Here is a 12,929-nt window from a genome sequence, read left to right as displayed (position 1 = left end):
GTGAAATATTCCATGCTATATTTTCTATGGCATTTTGGGCATATTTTTGTGAGAATTCTGCATTTGTCTGGATTACAATTATTTTGGTGCTTGGCCCAATTAGGGCTGGATATATTCTTATTGCATTGATTACAATATTTTTGATTTGGCATTTTTGTTGTTGGTTTATTATATAAAATTTCTTGGGGTCCAAATCAAAATTCTATGCTTAATAAAAAATATCAGTTGGGTTCAGCAGTGTGCTTTGTATTTTTAGTGTGTGTGTGTGTGTATGTGTGTTAATATTTTTGGCTTTGGTATTTATATAAAATTTCTTGGGGTTCAAATCAAAACTCTATACTTAATAAACCTATGACAGGTTGTATAAAGCTGATAGCCGACATGCACAAAAATAGAATAAGTACAGAAGCACTGCCCTAGCACAAATGCATGTCTACACAGGCATGTCCTAGAAAAACAATAACCTAATACCATGTGTCATGTATAACAAACTGGGGCAGATATAAACCTGACTCCAAATATGAGTGGATTACAACAAACAAGCAAGATGTGTCAAATATCAGACCTGTATGAGGAGCAATGCAACAACACATCTGTACTCCTCAGCCACTCTCACAATACTAACTGATATGTAATGCAAAAGCTCTTGCATCATAATTTGTTGCATAATATTGGGTAATAATTTGTTGCACAACATAATGCAAAAGCTCTTGCATCATAATTTGTTGCATAATATTGGATAATAATTTGTTGCACAACATAATGCAAAAGCTCTTGCATCATAATATTGGATAATAATTTGTTGCGCAACATGATGTAATAGAAATAAACCAGAAGTAAACATATGTGTGTGTGTGTGTGTGTGTGTGTGTGTGTGTGTGTGAGGGGTGTGGGTTTGTGTTTGTGTGTGTGTGTGTGGGTGTATGTGGGTGGGTGTGGGTGGTGAGGGTGGCTTTTTGGCTTAGTTTTAGGTGTAGCCAAAAAAAAATATCAAGAGGGGCATATTTTTGACAGGCTTGTGGACAACAATCTCACAGATGTAGCTTTTGTTGTAAGTGTAGGCAAATCAATCTGAGGGGGGTCATACTTTCACGGGAAATTCCCAATGGCATTTTTACAAAAATCTTGGATTAGACAGGGTGCCACACTTGAGCGAAAAGCTCATATGCACATCTTGAGCTAGTTTTAAGTGTAGCCAAATCTGCCTGAGGGGGGCTCATACTTTCTCGTCCCAGTAGTATATACTTGTATACTACTATTTTACTAAGCTTTTCTTCCATTTTTGTCTAATCGCAAAGATGAGAACGAGTGATAATATGATGAAACTTATGAAGGATCACATACAAAGAATATCCATGCCGGGATTCGAACCAGAGACTCCTAGCGTCGTAACTCGCTGTTCTAACCACTCCAACACGGAGACCAGCAGTTATAATTATATATGAAACTTAATGCCAAGTTGTTGGTGATCATCTGTGATGAAATTAATAGTGCGCTTGCATTTCATGTTCTGAACCATGTCTTAAAATATACAACTAATCTAGAATAAAGTAATAATTACAATTGTTGTAATAGTAACTAAATTATATACTTTTTAAAGCAACAGTAATTATAACTGAATTAATTTCTCAAGTGATTAACTTTGAATTGCTTTTGAAAAGTAACTTTCTAAACACTGTTGATATCTTAGAGTTCAGTATTACTCAGATAAGAATTGTAAGAGAAGTTTTCTAAGATACAATATGGTAATAATTACCATTAGAATAAAATTCAAATCATTGAAAAATCATTGCATGAAAGGACTACAAAAACTATATATTCGGGATATACATATAAATTCACATTAACATTTTTGTTTCAATGTAACTTCATTCTCCTTCTTGCTCATCCTGCAAAACATTATGTCGTTCTTTCATAGATACGCATGCTTCTTGCTGTCTTGTAATCATCATCCCATTCAGAAAGCAATGATGGGCAAATACCCTTAAAAATTGGAACTAGCAAAAATTTCAAGGAATGTGTGGTATAACTTGACAGACAAGACACACACGTTATACCATTCCCATTATTTTCAGTTTCTCTAATATACCGTTCCCAATTGCTGACTACTTTCAACCTGATATTAAGAAGTCTTGCAACATAATTTCTTGAGTATATTTTGGACTCTTGATATCTTGTAAACCATCACCATTCAACCATGTATCTGCAAATTGTGTACAGGTCAAACAATCCACAAAGACGATTTTGATTCCATAGAAGCATATCCACAAACTTCCACGGTATTGGGTTGCCATTGTTTGTCAAATCTGTTGTCCTTTTTTACAAATTTCAAGGTATTCTTAGAAGACACATCAAATAGATTCTCAAATGTTCATCTGCAAAAGGAGCAAATAAAAATATTGTTAATATGGTGTATGAGACTATGAACTTAACAAATATATATAAAAAAAACATTTTCATTACATTGTTACAACCTGAGACATGTTGAGTTAATAATAAAATGAAAACAACTGTGTAAGTGGGTGTGAATATAATTAATCTAAACTACACCATAATTGTTAACGTAGTGGTCCTGTTATAACAGAATTATTAAAGGTTTGATTCACTATATCAGCTCAGATTCAGATCTATCTTTACAGTGCATGTTAAATATGATTTGGACTTCAGTAGGTTATTGAATCAAATATTCGTAACATAATCAGGACAGATTATGATTTCTCTGAAAATCAATCAATCTTACCCACAAATAAATGATTGGCTTTGCACTTGTAAAATATGTAAACTAGTAAACTTTCCTAATCTATACAAATTTGTACATTCTCAGTAAACACGCAAACTATTGTTTGGTAGACTGTTAGGACTTTACTCTTTTAGCTGTTAGGGTGTACTTTTACACTTTAAATACATAAAGCTTGAACTTATTGGAAATTCTGCACTACTATTACAAGGCGTTCAAAATTATGAAAGTACGAGAAAACCGAAGAGTTTTATACAGCTTAAGAAACCGGTTTTCTGACCTGATTCTGTGAAAAAAGATAACAGAACGTTGTCCAGAACTTGCACAAAATTCGGGGATCTCACGTTAAATCTATTCCAATCCAACCTAACTTAGCTTAACCTACTTAATGCATTAACACTTGCGAGCTGTATATATATATAAAGGAGAAAAATCTTGTTCAAAACAGGCCAGAAACGACTCGTTCCAACCATGTACAAGGGCAAAGTGAAACTATAATGAACGACTGATTTGTAATACATATTCCGATGTAAGTACGTACTTTTCAATAGCACCAGTGAAATACGAAAATAATCCCATCTCACAGGAACGATAGTAGAGCATTTTGTGCAATATCGATTTAATGCCAGAATATAATCTATATCAAGGTGTTTCATGCTCTAGTAATAATCACAAAACTGTAATATCTGCATTATGCCTAATTTAAAATAACATTTTCTTCTGATTTTACAATTGCAACGAATTATCAACTTCCTTTGTAAGGAAAAAATGCGTGCTGCGTTGAAAATGTAGACACTTTGAAGCGATATTCTCACAGAAATTATATCGGAAGGTATTTCCTCAACATATAAATAAATCATACATTCTGCATCACTCTTGCATATTGCAAACGTTTTGCTTTTGATGGATTAAGCAACAAGCATATAATATAAGACTTACCTTTCCGTTTTTTCCGATGTTTCCTTCTTCCAACATTTACTGGATTCGTTATTCTCTGGTAACTTGGTTTAACTTTCACAATTTCGAAGCACTTGCATTGATCATATCGTTAGAAAGCACAGAGTGAAATCTCGGCAACAGTGTTGGCTAAAATCTGCACCACGGAGTATATTGCGACAAACGCCACTTCAAAAAATTTAATGATAAGCACTACTCTTTGAAGGTACGAAATGTTTTCATTTTTTCGCATAGTATTTCAGATGCTTGCGGGAAGAACATGTGATCTTTGTTTCACCACGAAATCTTCCATACTAGTCATAAAAGACTAAAAATGCACCGGTATTGACAAAACTACCACTTCAGCGCCATCTGTATGCAGAAGTTTGAACATGACGGAGACCTTTTATTTTATGTTATTTACTTAAATATCATTAATCGAAACAAAATTATAAGGTTCACATGTTCCAGTGAATAAAACAATCTTTTATATCGGAAAATTTCTTCCTTACCGAATCTATATTAGTTGTACGCGCATCCATTGATATTTGGGCCTATGCTTTAACATGGCTTTAGAACCCCCTTAATGAAAACTAAGTTCGCGTTGAAAATCGTACTTCCTTACGTAGTTGAACATATTGTGTCCACTAATTTCATCGCGATTTAAATCAACCTGATTTAAATCAATACACCTTGAATATGAACAATAACTTTGCCAAACAACACATTGCAAGAAGTTCAGGTATCTTAATAAATGTAGACAGCTGTACTAAATGCATTGTAGTTCATGTTCCAAACTTCATAATCATTTTCTCTCTTATTTGCATTTGTATTGGGCCAAGTCCATGATGACCACCTCATAGTATTTAGTGGCCAATATTTACTATTTTTGCAAACACTCCATGGCAAAGTAAGTTACTAGAATCAGTGATTGCTCTCAACATATCCGAGGAAAAATTTTCATCAGGTGCTTAAGTCCATTGCTCTCTTCAACACGTCACTGTATCACATGTTTCGCTTTGCATTTGGGTCATATTTATTTTGTGTTCCTTTCTTTCCACAGAAACGTTTCGTTAAGACAAAATACACAATTAAGTATTCATTGATATAGCAATTAAAATGTCATGACTGTGAAATACGTGTAACACGGTTTTGTACTTCAACAAATTGATGATATACATTTCGACTTGGCTTCCATTTACTGCATTCGATCGCACAACGTGTATAAGCACATCAGCTCAGGATCAACAAGCTATCATATTTACTATTTGTTAAATTGATCTCTAGTACAAATTGCTTAGCTTTATTTGCTTCAGAACTGTAAGTGTATTTGACGCTGCCTTGCATGTTCATATACGACATGACATATCGCGTGCACAAAACCAAATTATTGGGTAAATACTACTTATTGCCTCCTCCCTGTTTTCTCTCGGTCAACAACCGAGAAGCTTCAGAAAAGAATACTGGCAGATCACTGGATCTAAAGGACAAGCGACTACCTTCCAATATCTTCATCGGCGTTTAAACGTTATAAAGTTTATAACGAGGTAAGATACTTCACTCAGATTAATCAAACTGAAAATCCAATTACTTTGATTACACCACTTCACCTTGGGATTAGATTTTCTTCACACAAAATAAGTTTTTTTGTTTATTTTTTACATTTATTCCATATTTCTACCCTTTACAAAATATAAAATAACATTTTCATGTTCATTCTTAAATAAATAAAAAAGATCAGAGAAGTTGGAACATCACTTTCAGAACACACATTAATGTACAGAAACACATTACATTAAATTTGTGCTTTAAAGGAAAGTAGGGAAAACTCCACTCTAAGGCCAGCCACACACCGGATCCGACACGACGCGACGCGACAAGTCATTCTTGTTGCAAACCGACTCGGTGAATGTTTAACATGGGGCTCTTATGGGCCAGCACACACCGGACGAAACATTTGAGTCACCTCGAGTCACGTTGCGACGGTTTGCGACGAAACAGTGAATGTCTGGGGAATTTGGTATCGCAAGGAGCAGCTTGCGGCAAAACGATCTGCGCATACGTGAATCCATTGACAGTCACAGACATCTAATTACAGACCGGAAACGTCAAGCCAAAATTTCCGAACTGGGGGGACAGTATCATGGTGGCAATATTTTTATTTGATTGCAAATTAAACGTAATTGTATTCTGACAGAAGGTCGCAGAGACAGAAAATCTGGATGACTAGATTAATGTTGGTGCATGAAACGTTTGTGTTCAACCTGCGTGAGGTACGACATTTAAGAATTTGTGTACATAGATGATTGCTAATACTGATTGCATACGTTGTCGAAAATGTTGCAGTTCAGTGGCATATTCCGAAAATTTGACCCGGTTTACCGCAACAATTCTTATTTATTGTATATATTTATTCCATTGAAATAAAACAATAACAGAAGTCCGAAAACTTCGAATTTCCCGGCGATGTAGTTAAAAAGTTGGTTTACTGTAGGTAAAACAAATAGCATGGGAAAATACGCCACTGGTGCAGTTAGTTCAAAGTGTAAAGGTCATGTTAGTGACGTAATTGTACATTTAGGGTAATGCAAACTGACTCGATTCACAACATACAAAATGACACTTTAATTCTACATATAGCCTACATCGATGCATTGATTTAGCTGTAAACTGCTATGTACCGTTAACCCGCTTCCTAATTATAAAATACAGAGCTAGACCTATTACGTACATGCCATCAGATTTTAGTTAACTAACAAAATGACTGGTCGCGTCGTGTTGCGTCCTGTAGGAACCGGAGTGCGACTGGCTTAAGTGCACTTTAGAGACCCGACGTACAAATTAGTCCAATTAGTGTACATTTGGTCCTTTTCAACGTGCACAGAAATGCAACTACATTTTACGTCTTAGTAAAATTTATTATAAGTGAAACTTATTCAAATCCATCTCGTCCAAGATTCTGGGTTCGAATCCCAACTTAGGAATTGTCGTTTCTTTGTGATTGTTACTTCACCGTATATCCGATCGTCATTCATCGCCATTACTGCAAGTCCAGAAGGGCCTAAACGATACGTTAAATAAGATAAATTACAAAAAATTAAATTGGTTTTAAAATATTTACATTAAGGACGTTATTGTTCCTGTGCTTTATATTCGAATGAACTGCCACAAAGGAAATAAACAGTGGCATAGTATATTTTCACATACTGGTTGTATATGAAATTGCATTATATGCGAGAAAAAATATTACGCTACGAAGTTCAATAGAACATACATATCACACACGAAAAAAACAGCTCATAAAGCCATGCTTCACCAGGCAATTAAAATATTCAATAACTTAACAAATGATAGAAAATATGAAAAGTTTAAAAAAAAATTAAAAAACTATTAGTTAATAAGGAATATTATAGCGTTAGTGAATATCTAGATTGTAAATTGTGGAAATTATGTAATTATATTTTTTATTTGAACTGTACTGAACCCTCCAAATACCAATGTATATGGTTTATAAGGAGTAATAAATTCATTCCTTCATTTATATTTCTACTGCCAGCCTATCAGGCAAAGCTGTTAGCACAAGAAACTTGACTCGCTATAATCGAGTTCTGAATATGGGATAGGATGCGGTATTTGTTCTTCTTAGTTCGTCATTAATATTTACGATATGCAAGTAGAAGTATTTTCTCTTATACCTTAATCCATCTTTTCTCTTATTCTTACAGGATACAGCATTACAAGATTGGCAGACGGGGACAAAAATGCAACATGTGACCACAGCAACACACCAATCACTTGAGTTTGTTTTCTTCTTAAAATTCATTGCGCAAGACATTACTAAAATGTAAAGTGATGATGCAGACTAAGAAAATCAATCACATTGACAAATATCAAATAGTAGAAATAGCTGCTTGCACAAAAGGTAACGCTTTAAGAAATAGGCTAACTAATAAAGCAATCATTAATATTTCAAAGATCCTAATATTTTCATTACTAATGAAGGTTTAATTTAGGACAAGTGTTCAGTTGTCACAAAATCAAATTTGATTGCACGAACTAAGGTTCAATTTCGGTAAGGGCATCTCTGGTGGCGCAGTGGTAGATGATCGGTGGAAGCACATAGTGGTTCGGATCCCATTTTACAACTGTAGGTCCAGTTCCGATTAGCCTGACTGCGCATAAAGTGTACTTAAAACACCAACTTAATCAAAAAATCAATCAATTTCAATGCAATGGCTGAGTATAGCGGCTGCACATATACACAATATTGCACCCAAATAAAGCTTACCATTAACATGAAAACTTAAATATGTCGCTGATTTATTGTTGTTATTATATTTGACAAATGCATGGTAGTACATACTACTGTAGCTACTAAGTATCTTTGCAGATAATTCGTTATTAAAATCATAAATATTGTTCTGTTATGAATCAGTAAGTTACTGAAAAATACAACTTTCTAAAGCAGCGGAATATCATTTTCTAAAACTACTTCAGCTTTTGTGCGGGTTTCGTGGCTCAAATATTAGACAATACTAATTTGTTCAGCATAGATATAGTAGAACGTTGGTGGAGCGATTTAAACCAATCCAATTTCATTTGTAAATAGACATTTCTCTAAATTGCTGTCTTTTATAAATTTTCTTGCATTTTAGGTCAATCATCACTGTGAAACATGCATATCTATATACCACTTCTAGCGAAGGAAGAAAAGTTTGTTCTATGAACTTAGTCAATATAGAAGGATGACAAAAGTTTTCTCTTTGAAGGAGTGGGAACATAAATTGTGCTTGCTCTGAACGTGCTTTCGTGGATAATTGTAATGACAAACAGCAGTTTCCTGAAATTTAATTCTCTTAAAAATAAAACGGATGCCACTGTTTGGATTGTAGTTACGGCGTTATTGGAGACACACATATGAGACTTAGAACTCGAGAGTTGAGACTTATGGAGAGACGTAAGAAATACGTAATATCAGGAACAATTGAGATGAAGTTTAAGAAAACATTCAGGGACAAGTATTCATCAAAATCGTCACCACCGCGACATCATATCTATTGCCCGTTGGGCACTATTATATATGGATATTAAATGTAAAAATATCAGAACGCGAGTAAAATCTATTGGAATAATTATTGTTCAGTTTGAAAACCCTGTTGAACATGAAATATTCTTGAATAAACATTTCCTATTATTTGAGTTTAAAAGGTTACATAGAAGATTGTATTCTTGCAGGTGACTGAAACACTGATTAGAAAAAAGTAGCTAAACAGAAATGTGGGTTACATTGGTAATATCGATTCACATAGTTTTGCAATATTCTGTAATTTCTCTGAAAGATTTTCAAAATACGTTGAAGAGAAATAACTTCCATCACTACAAGGATATTATGCATGAAATTCTTGTTCTCAATTTACAGATGTTTGACGAGTTATCATCCATTACAGTGATCCATACAGGGATACAAGATATAAATTGCTTTATGTCTTTGGAAACGTTAAGTACTGAAGGTTATCCTGTTTTAACTGTGGATACTGATCTGTCGCTTAACAATGACAGAACTGTCAGTATCAAGCTAACATCTGAGTATGATTTTGTAATTTGTGTAATAGATGATATTAAACAGTTTTTAGATTGGATGCATCATCTAAAGACTGCCTACTACTGGAATAATAGAGCACGAGTTATTGTTGTTATTTTGCAGGATGTGTATGTGGACTCTTATGTCCTCGTTGTGCTGAAGAACCTTTGGAGAATTCGTGTGATAAAACTCTCAGTGGTGTTCATAGCATTTGAAGGTATTTCAGAGGAACGCAATATCTCAACAGGCAGTGTACTTGTATCGACATACAATCCATTCCTGAATGAAGTTTACATAAAGCAAGTTTCGTTGCAGAATCTTCATCTGGCGAAGGAAATATTTCGTTTGGCTTACAACTCGCACAAAACTTCCAACTTGCATGGTTATGCACTGACAACAACGACAGTAGAATATGACGCATTGCCTTATTTTTCACTAAGGACAACGAACAACGGAGGTCTCGAGCACAAAGGATACTTTGCAAAAGTCTTCCAGGCTTTTAGCGAGACCATGAACTACACCACCCAAAATATCATAATTCATAAACGAGCGCATTATGGAGCAAAACTTACGAATGGTACGTTTACGTACGCCATCGGTGACCTTGCTGTCAACAGAGTTGATTTCGCCTTTTGCCAGCTCGGAATTAATCCTGACAGATTGGAGGCCGTAGATTTCACGAAATACATCGATGTTGCAGAAACCTCAATCCTAGTTCCGAAAGGTAAAATAATGCCGATATGGTTGGCACTAGTTTCAATCTTTGCTTGGGATATCTGGATCTCAGTTGTAGCTACATTTCTAGTTGTACTACTGTTCACAAAAATTCTGCACCAAAATTCATGGAACAGAGAGAGAGGTTTCTGTCCCTTGTTCCTCTACATCTATTCCATTTTCCTCCAAGTGTCAGTTCCTCAACCAAGTAGGCACTCCATGAGAATAATGTTCTTCTTCTGGACATACTTCACCATGATCTTCGCCACACTCTTTCAGGCTGGTGTCGTTAGTGTCATGACGATCCCAAGGTATAACCCAGACATTAATACCTTGCGAGCACTTGACAGTTCCAATTTCCCAATCAAGGGGTTGCGATTTTTCCAAATGTTCTTGAATGATCCGTCAAATTCGTTGTTGTGGACGCTCTACGAAAAATTCCAACTCACAGATCGTAGTTACGAAGAGTTCATGGGTGACGTAGTAACTGGGAGAAAAGAAATGGCTGCAGTTGCTGCCAAGGCTTCAGTACTGTACGTCGGAAGTCAGTTTCATGTTTGCTTAAGCTGCCCACCACGGTTCCACATAATGGCAGAAAATTTAGGTGTTCACTTTGTAGTCATTGGTTTCTCAAAAGGTTCACCTTTCGTATCTAAGGCTAGTGATCTGGTACTTATGATGCACGCCACTGGATTGATACTCAAGTGGCAAGATGATTTCCTGAGGGAAGCAAAGCCTAGCACCCCTTGCATAGAATCTTGTGGAACATTTTCTGCTTTGGGCGTGAAATACTTTAAAGCCTACCTGTATATTTGGACGCTTGGGTGTACTTTATCAGTACTTGCCTTTGTAGGTGAAATAATTGGTTACAGAGTCAATGGAAGGCCCAGTATACGTAATTTAATGATAAATCCTTTCCAATTCAAGTAATAATTTTAAAATGTCCGCTAAGTCATATGTGCATAATTTCTTGGACTCCGAATTTTTGCACATATTAGTAATACTTATCCCACATACATCAGCATAAGGAAGACATCGTACACTGAACGTTACCAATTATGTTCTTAATCCAATCTTCTTTTCTTCCTAGAACATTTCTCATTCAATTTATTACTGTTATCATTTTGGTGTAACATGATGCAACTTAAAGAATGTTTGAACTTTCTTCGTAGAATACTCACATTATGATTGAAGGTTACTAATAAGAACATTCATACCAAATTCCTCGATTATAGATCAATTAATGAATTAATGACAATAATTTGTATGTTGATATTTGTTACATGCTATTACATAAATTTTACCATTGTATGTATTATAGTTCATAAAGAAATCAATAAAGGGAATTAATAATTCATCAATTTTTTATCTTCTTGGTATGTCGGTAAACTAATATCATAGTTAAAATAGCCGGACCCTGTGGCCGAGTGGTTAGCACACAGTCTCGCACATAGCGCGGAACAGGTAGGTCGTGCCGTACGAGCTCTGTGTTTTGAGGAAAAGGAACGTTCAGCGCGATATCGGTACGTACGTGTAGGAGAGGGTGTGCTGTTGAACTGTGCTAGTGAAGAATTGGACAAAAGTAAAGTAAAGAATGGATCGCGAAAATACGATACAAATCAGTTTTGTATCTAGTAACCTAGTCCTTTGGAAGTACATGAATTTATTCATGATAAATTCAAACTGAGTGTGGATGAAATTGCAGCCATACAAATTCCCACGACGATTAAATGTTTTTTTTTTAAATTAGTGAGTCCTGGAAAAATGAGAAAAATATTAGAAGAAAATACTGGTGAAGTGAATTTCTATTATAGTAGTGGAGGTGTGACACAAGTGAAACTGGGTGATGCGAATCGAATTGTGAAGCCGGTTCGAGTGTTTAATATTCCTTTGGAAGTGCCAGAACGACAAATTCGTGAAAAACTGAGTGAGTATGGGACAATCGATGAATTGATAGCAGAAATTTGGAGTGACAAATTCATGTACAAAGTGTATAATGGGGTGCGTCAGGTTTTGATGGCAATTAAGAAGCCAATTCCCTACTTTGTAAAAATAGGCCAATATACGGCACATGTAGTATATAATGGTCAAATCTCGACATGTGACTGGTGTGGTGGTAGTGACCACATGCGTTTTAATTGTAACTTACGGAAACCAACAGTGTTCAAAGTTATGGGTCTTGCAGTTCGGTCCTATAGCGAAGCAATTGCACCGTCTACATCTACACACGAAGGTATAAATGTGGTTCACCATAATACGACACAGAGTCAAGAATCAGCACAACTGACGGTGATAGAAGGGCTTCAACAGGGAATATATATACAGGATGAGAAAAATATTCACAAGAATGATCAACAGATGTTGACCAAGGAAGGAACTGAAGAAAATATGCAAGAGAAACCAAAAGAACCTGTGTTAAATGTTCAACTTACGTGACAAAGTGAAGAAATGTCCCTGCATACTATGGAACAGAAGAAGGGTAGACCACTAAGACGACAAGAAGACATAACTAAAGTGCAAGAGGAATCGAGTGATGAAGTGCTACAGAGCAAGAAGGAGAGGAAGCAGAATCAGACCAAGCAAAAGGACTTCCGACAAGAAGCTGAACAGGAAAAAGATTCAGAAACTGATAGTGAAAGTGGAAGTGTCCAAAGTAGTATGGGTCGTTCGGTTTCCGGCTCATAAAAACGACCAAAGAGAATAAGGAAAGTGTCAGGCAGGAATCGGACGAAAAGACGATCATTGCGACATGTAAAATCAAATGTACAAGAAATTGTTATTGATCCGAGTCCGATACGCCATGAAAGTTTGTGAATACTGGGTACAGGTAATCAGTAGTGTTAACTTATCGTTTCTAAGTAACACTTTGTAGGTATCCTCTTTTTTTATCAATTGAATATCACTTTTTGACATTTTTTTGTCAACGTTTTAGCGTTTAGCGATGTTTTAGTACAAATTTTC

General features: G+C 35.5%; 1 protein-coding gene across 1 annotated transcript; it reads left to right on the top strand.

Annotated features, from left to right (window-relative positions):
* The first annotated feature begins 9,155 nt into the window (after nt 1–9,155).
* Nucleotides 9,156–10,898, top strand: LOC145989147 (putative glutamate receptor). Its single transcript, XM_083124439.1, has one exon. The coding sequence runs from the start codon at nt 9,156–9,158 to the stop codon at nt 10,896–10,898; it is 1,743 nt and encodes a 580-aa protein (XP_082980565.1).
* The last annotated feature ends 2,031 nt before the right edge of the window (nt 10,899–12,929 follow it).

This window comes from Lepisma saccharinum, chromosome 6, assembly GCF_977018435.1.
Source record: "Lepisma saccharinum chromosome 6, izLepSacc3.1, whole genome shotgun sequence".
NCBI classification, from domain to species: Eukaryota; Metazoa; Arthropoda; class Insecta; order Zygentoma; family Lepismatidae; genus Lepisma; species Lepisma saccharinum.
The sequence above is the reverse complement of the archived record's forward strand: the minus strand, read 5'-3'. Positions and strand labels throughout refer to the sequence as shown.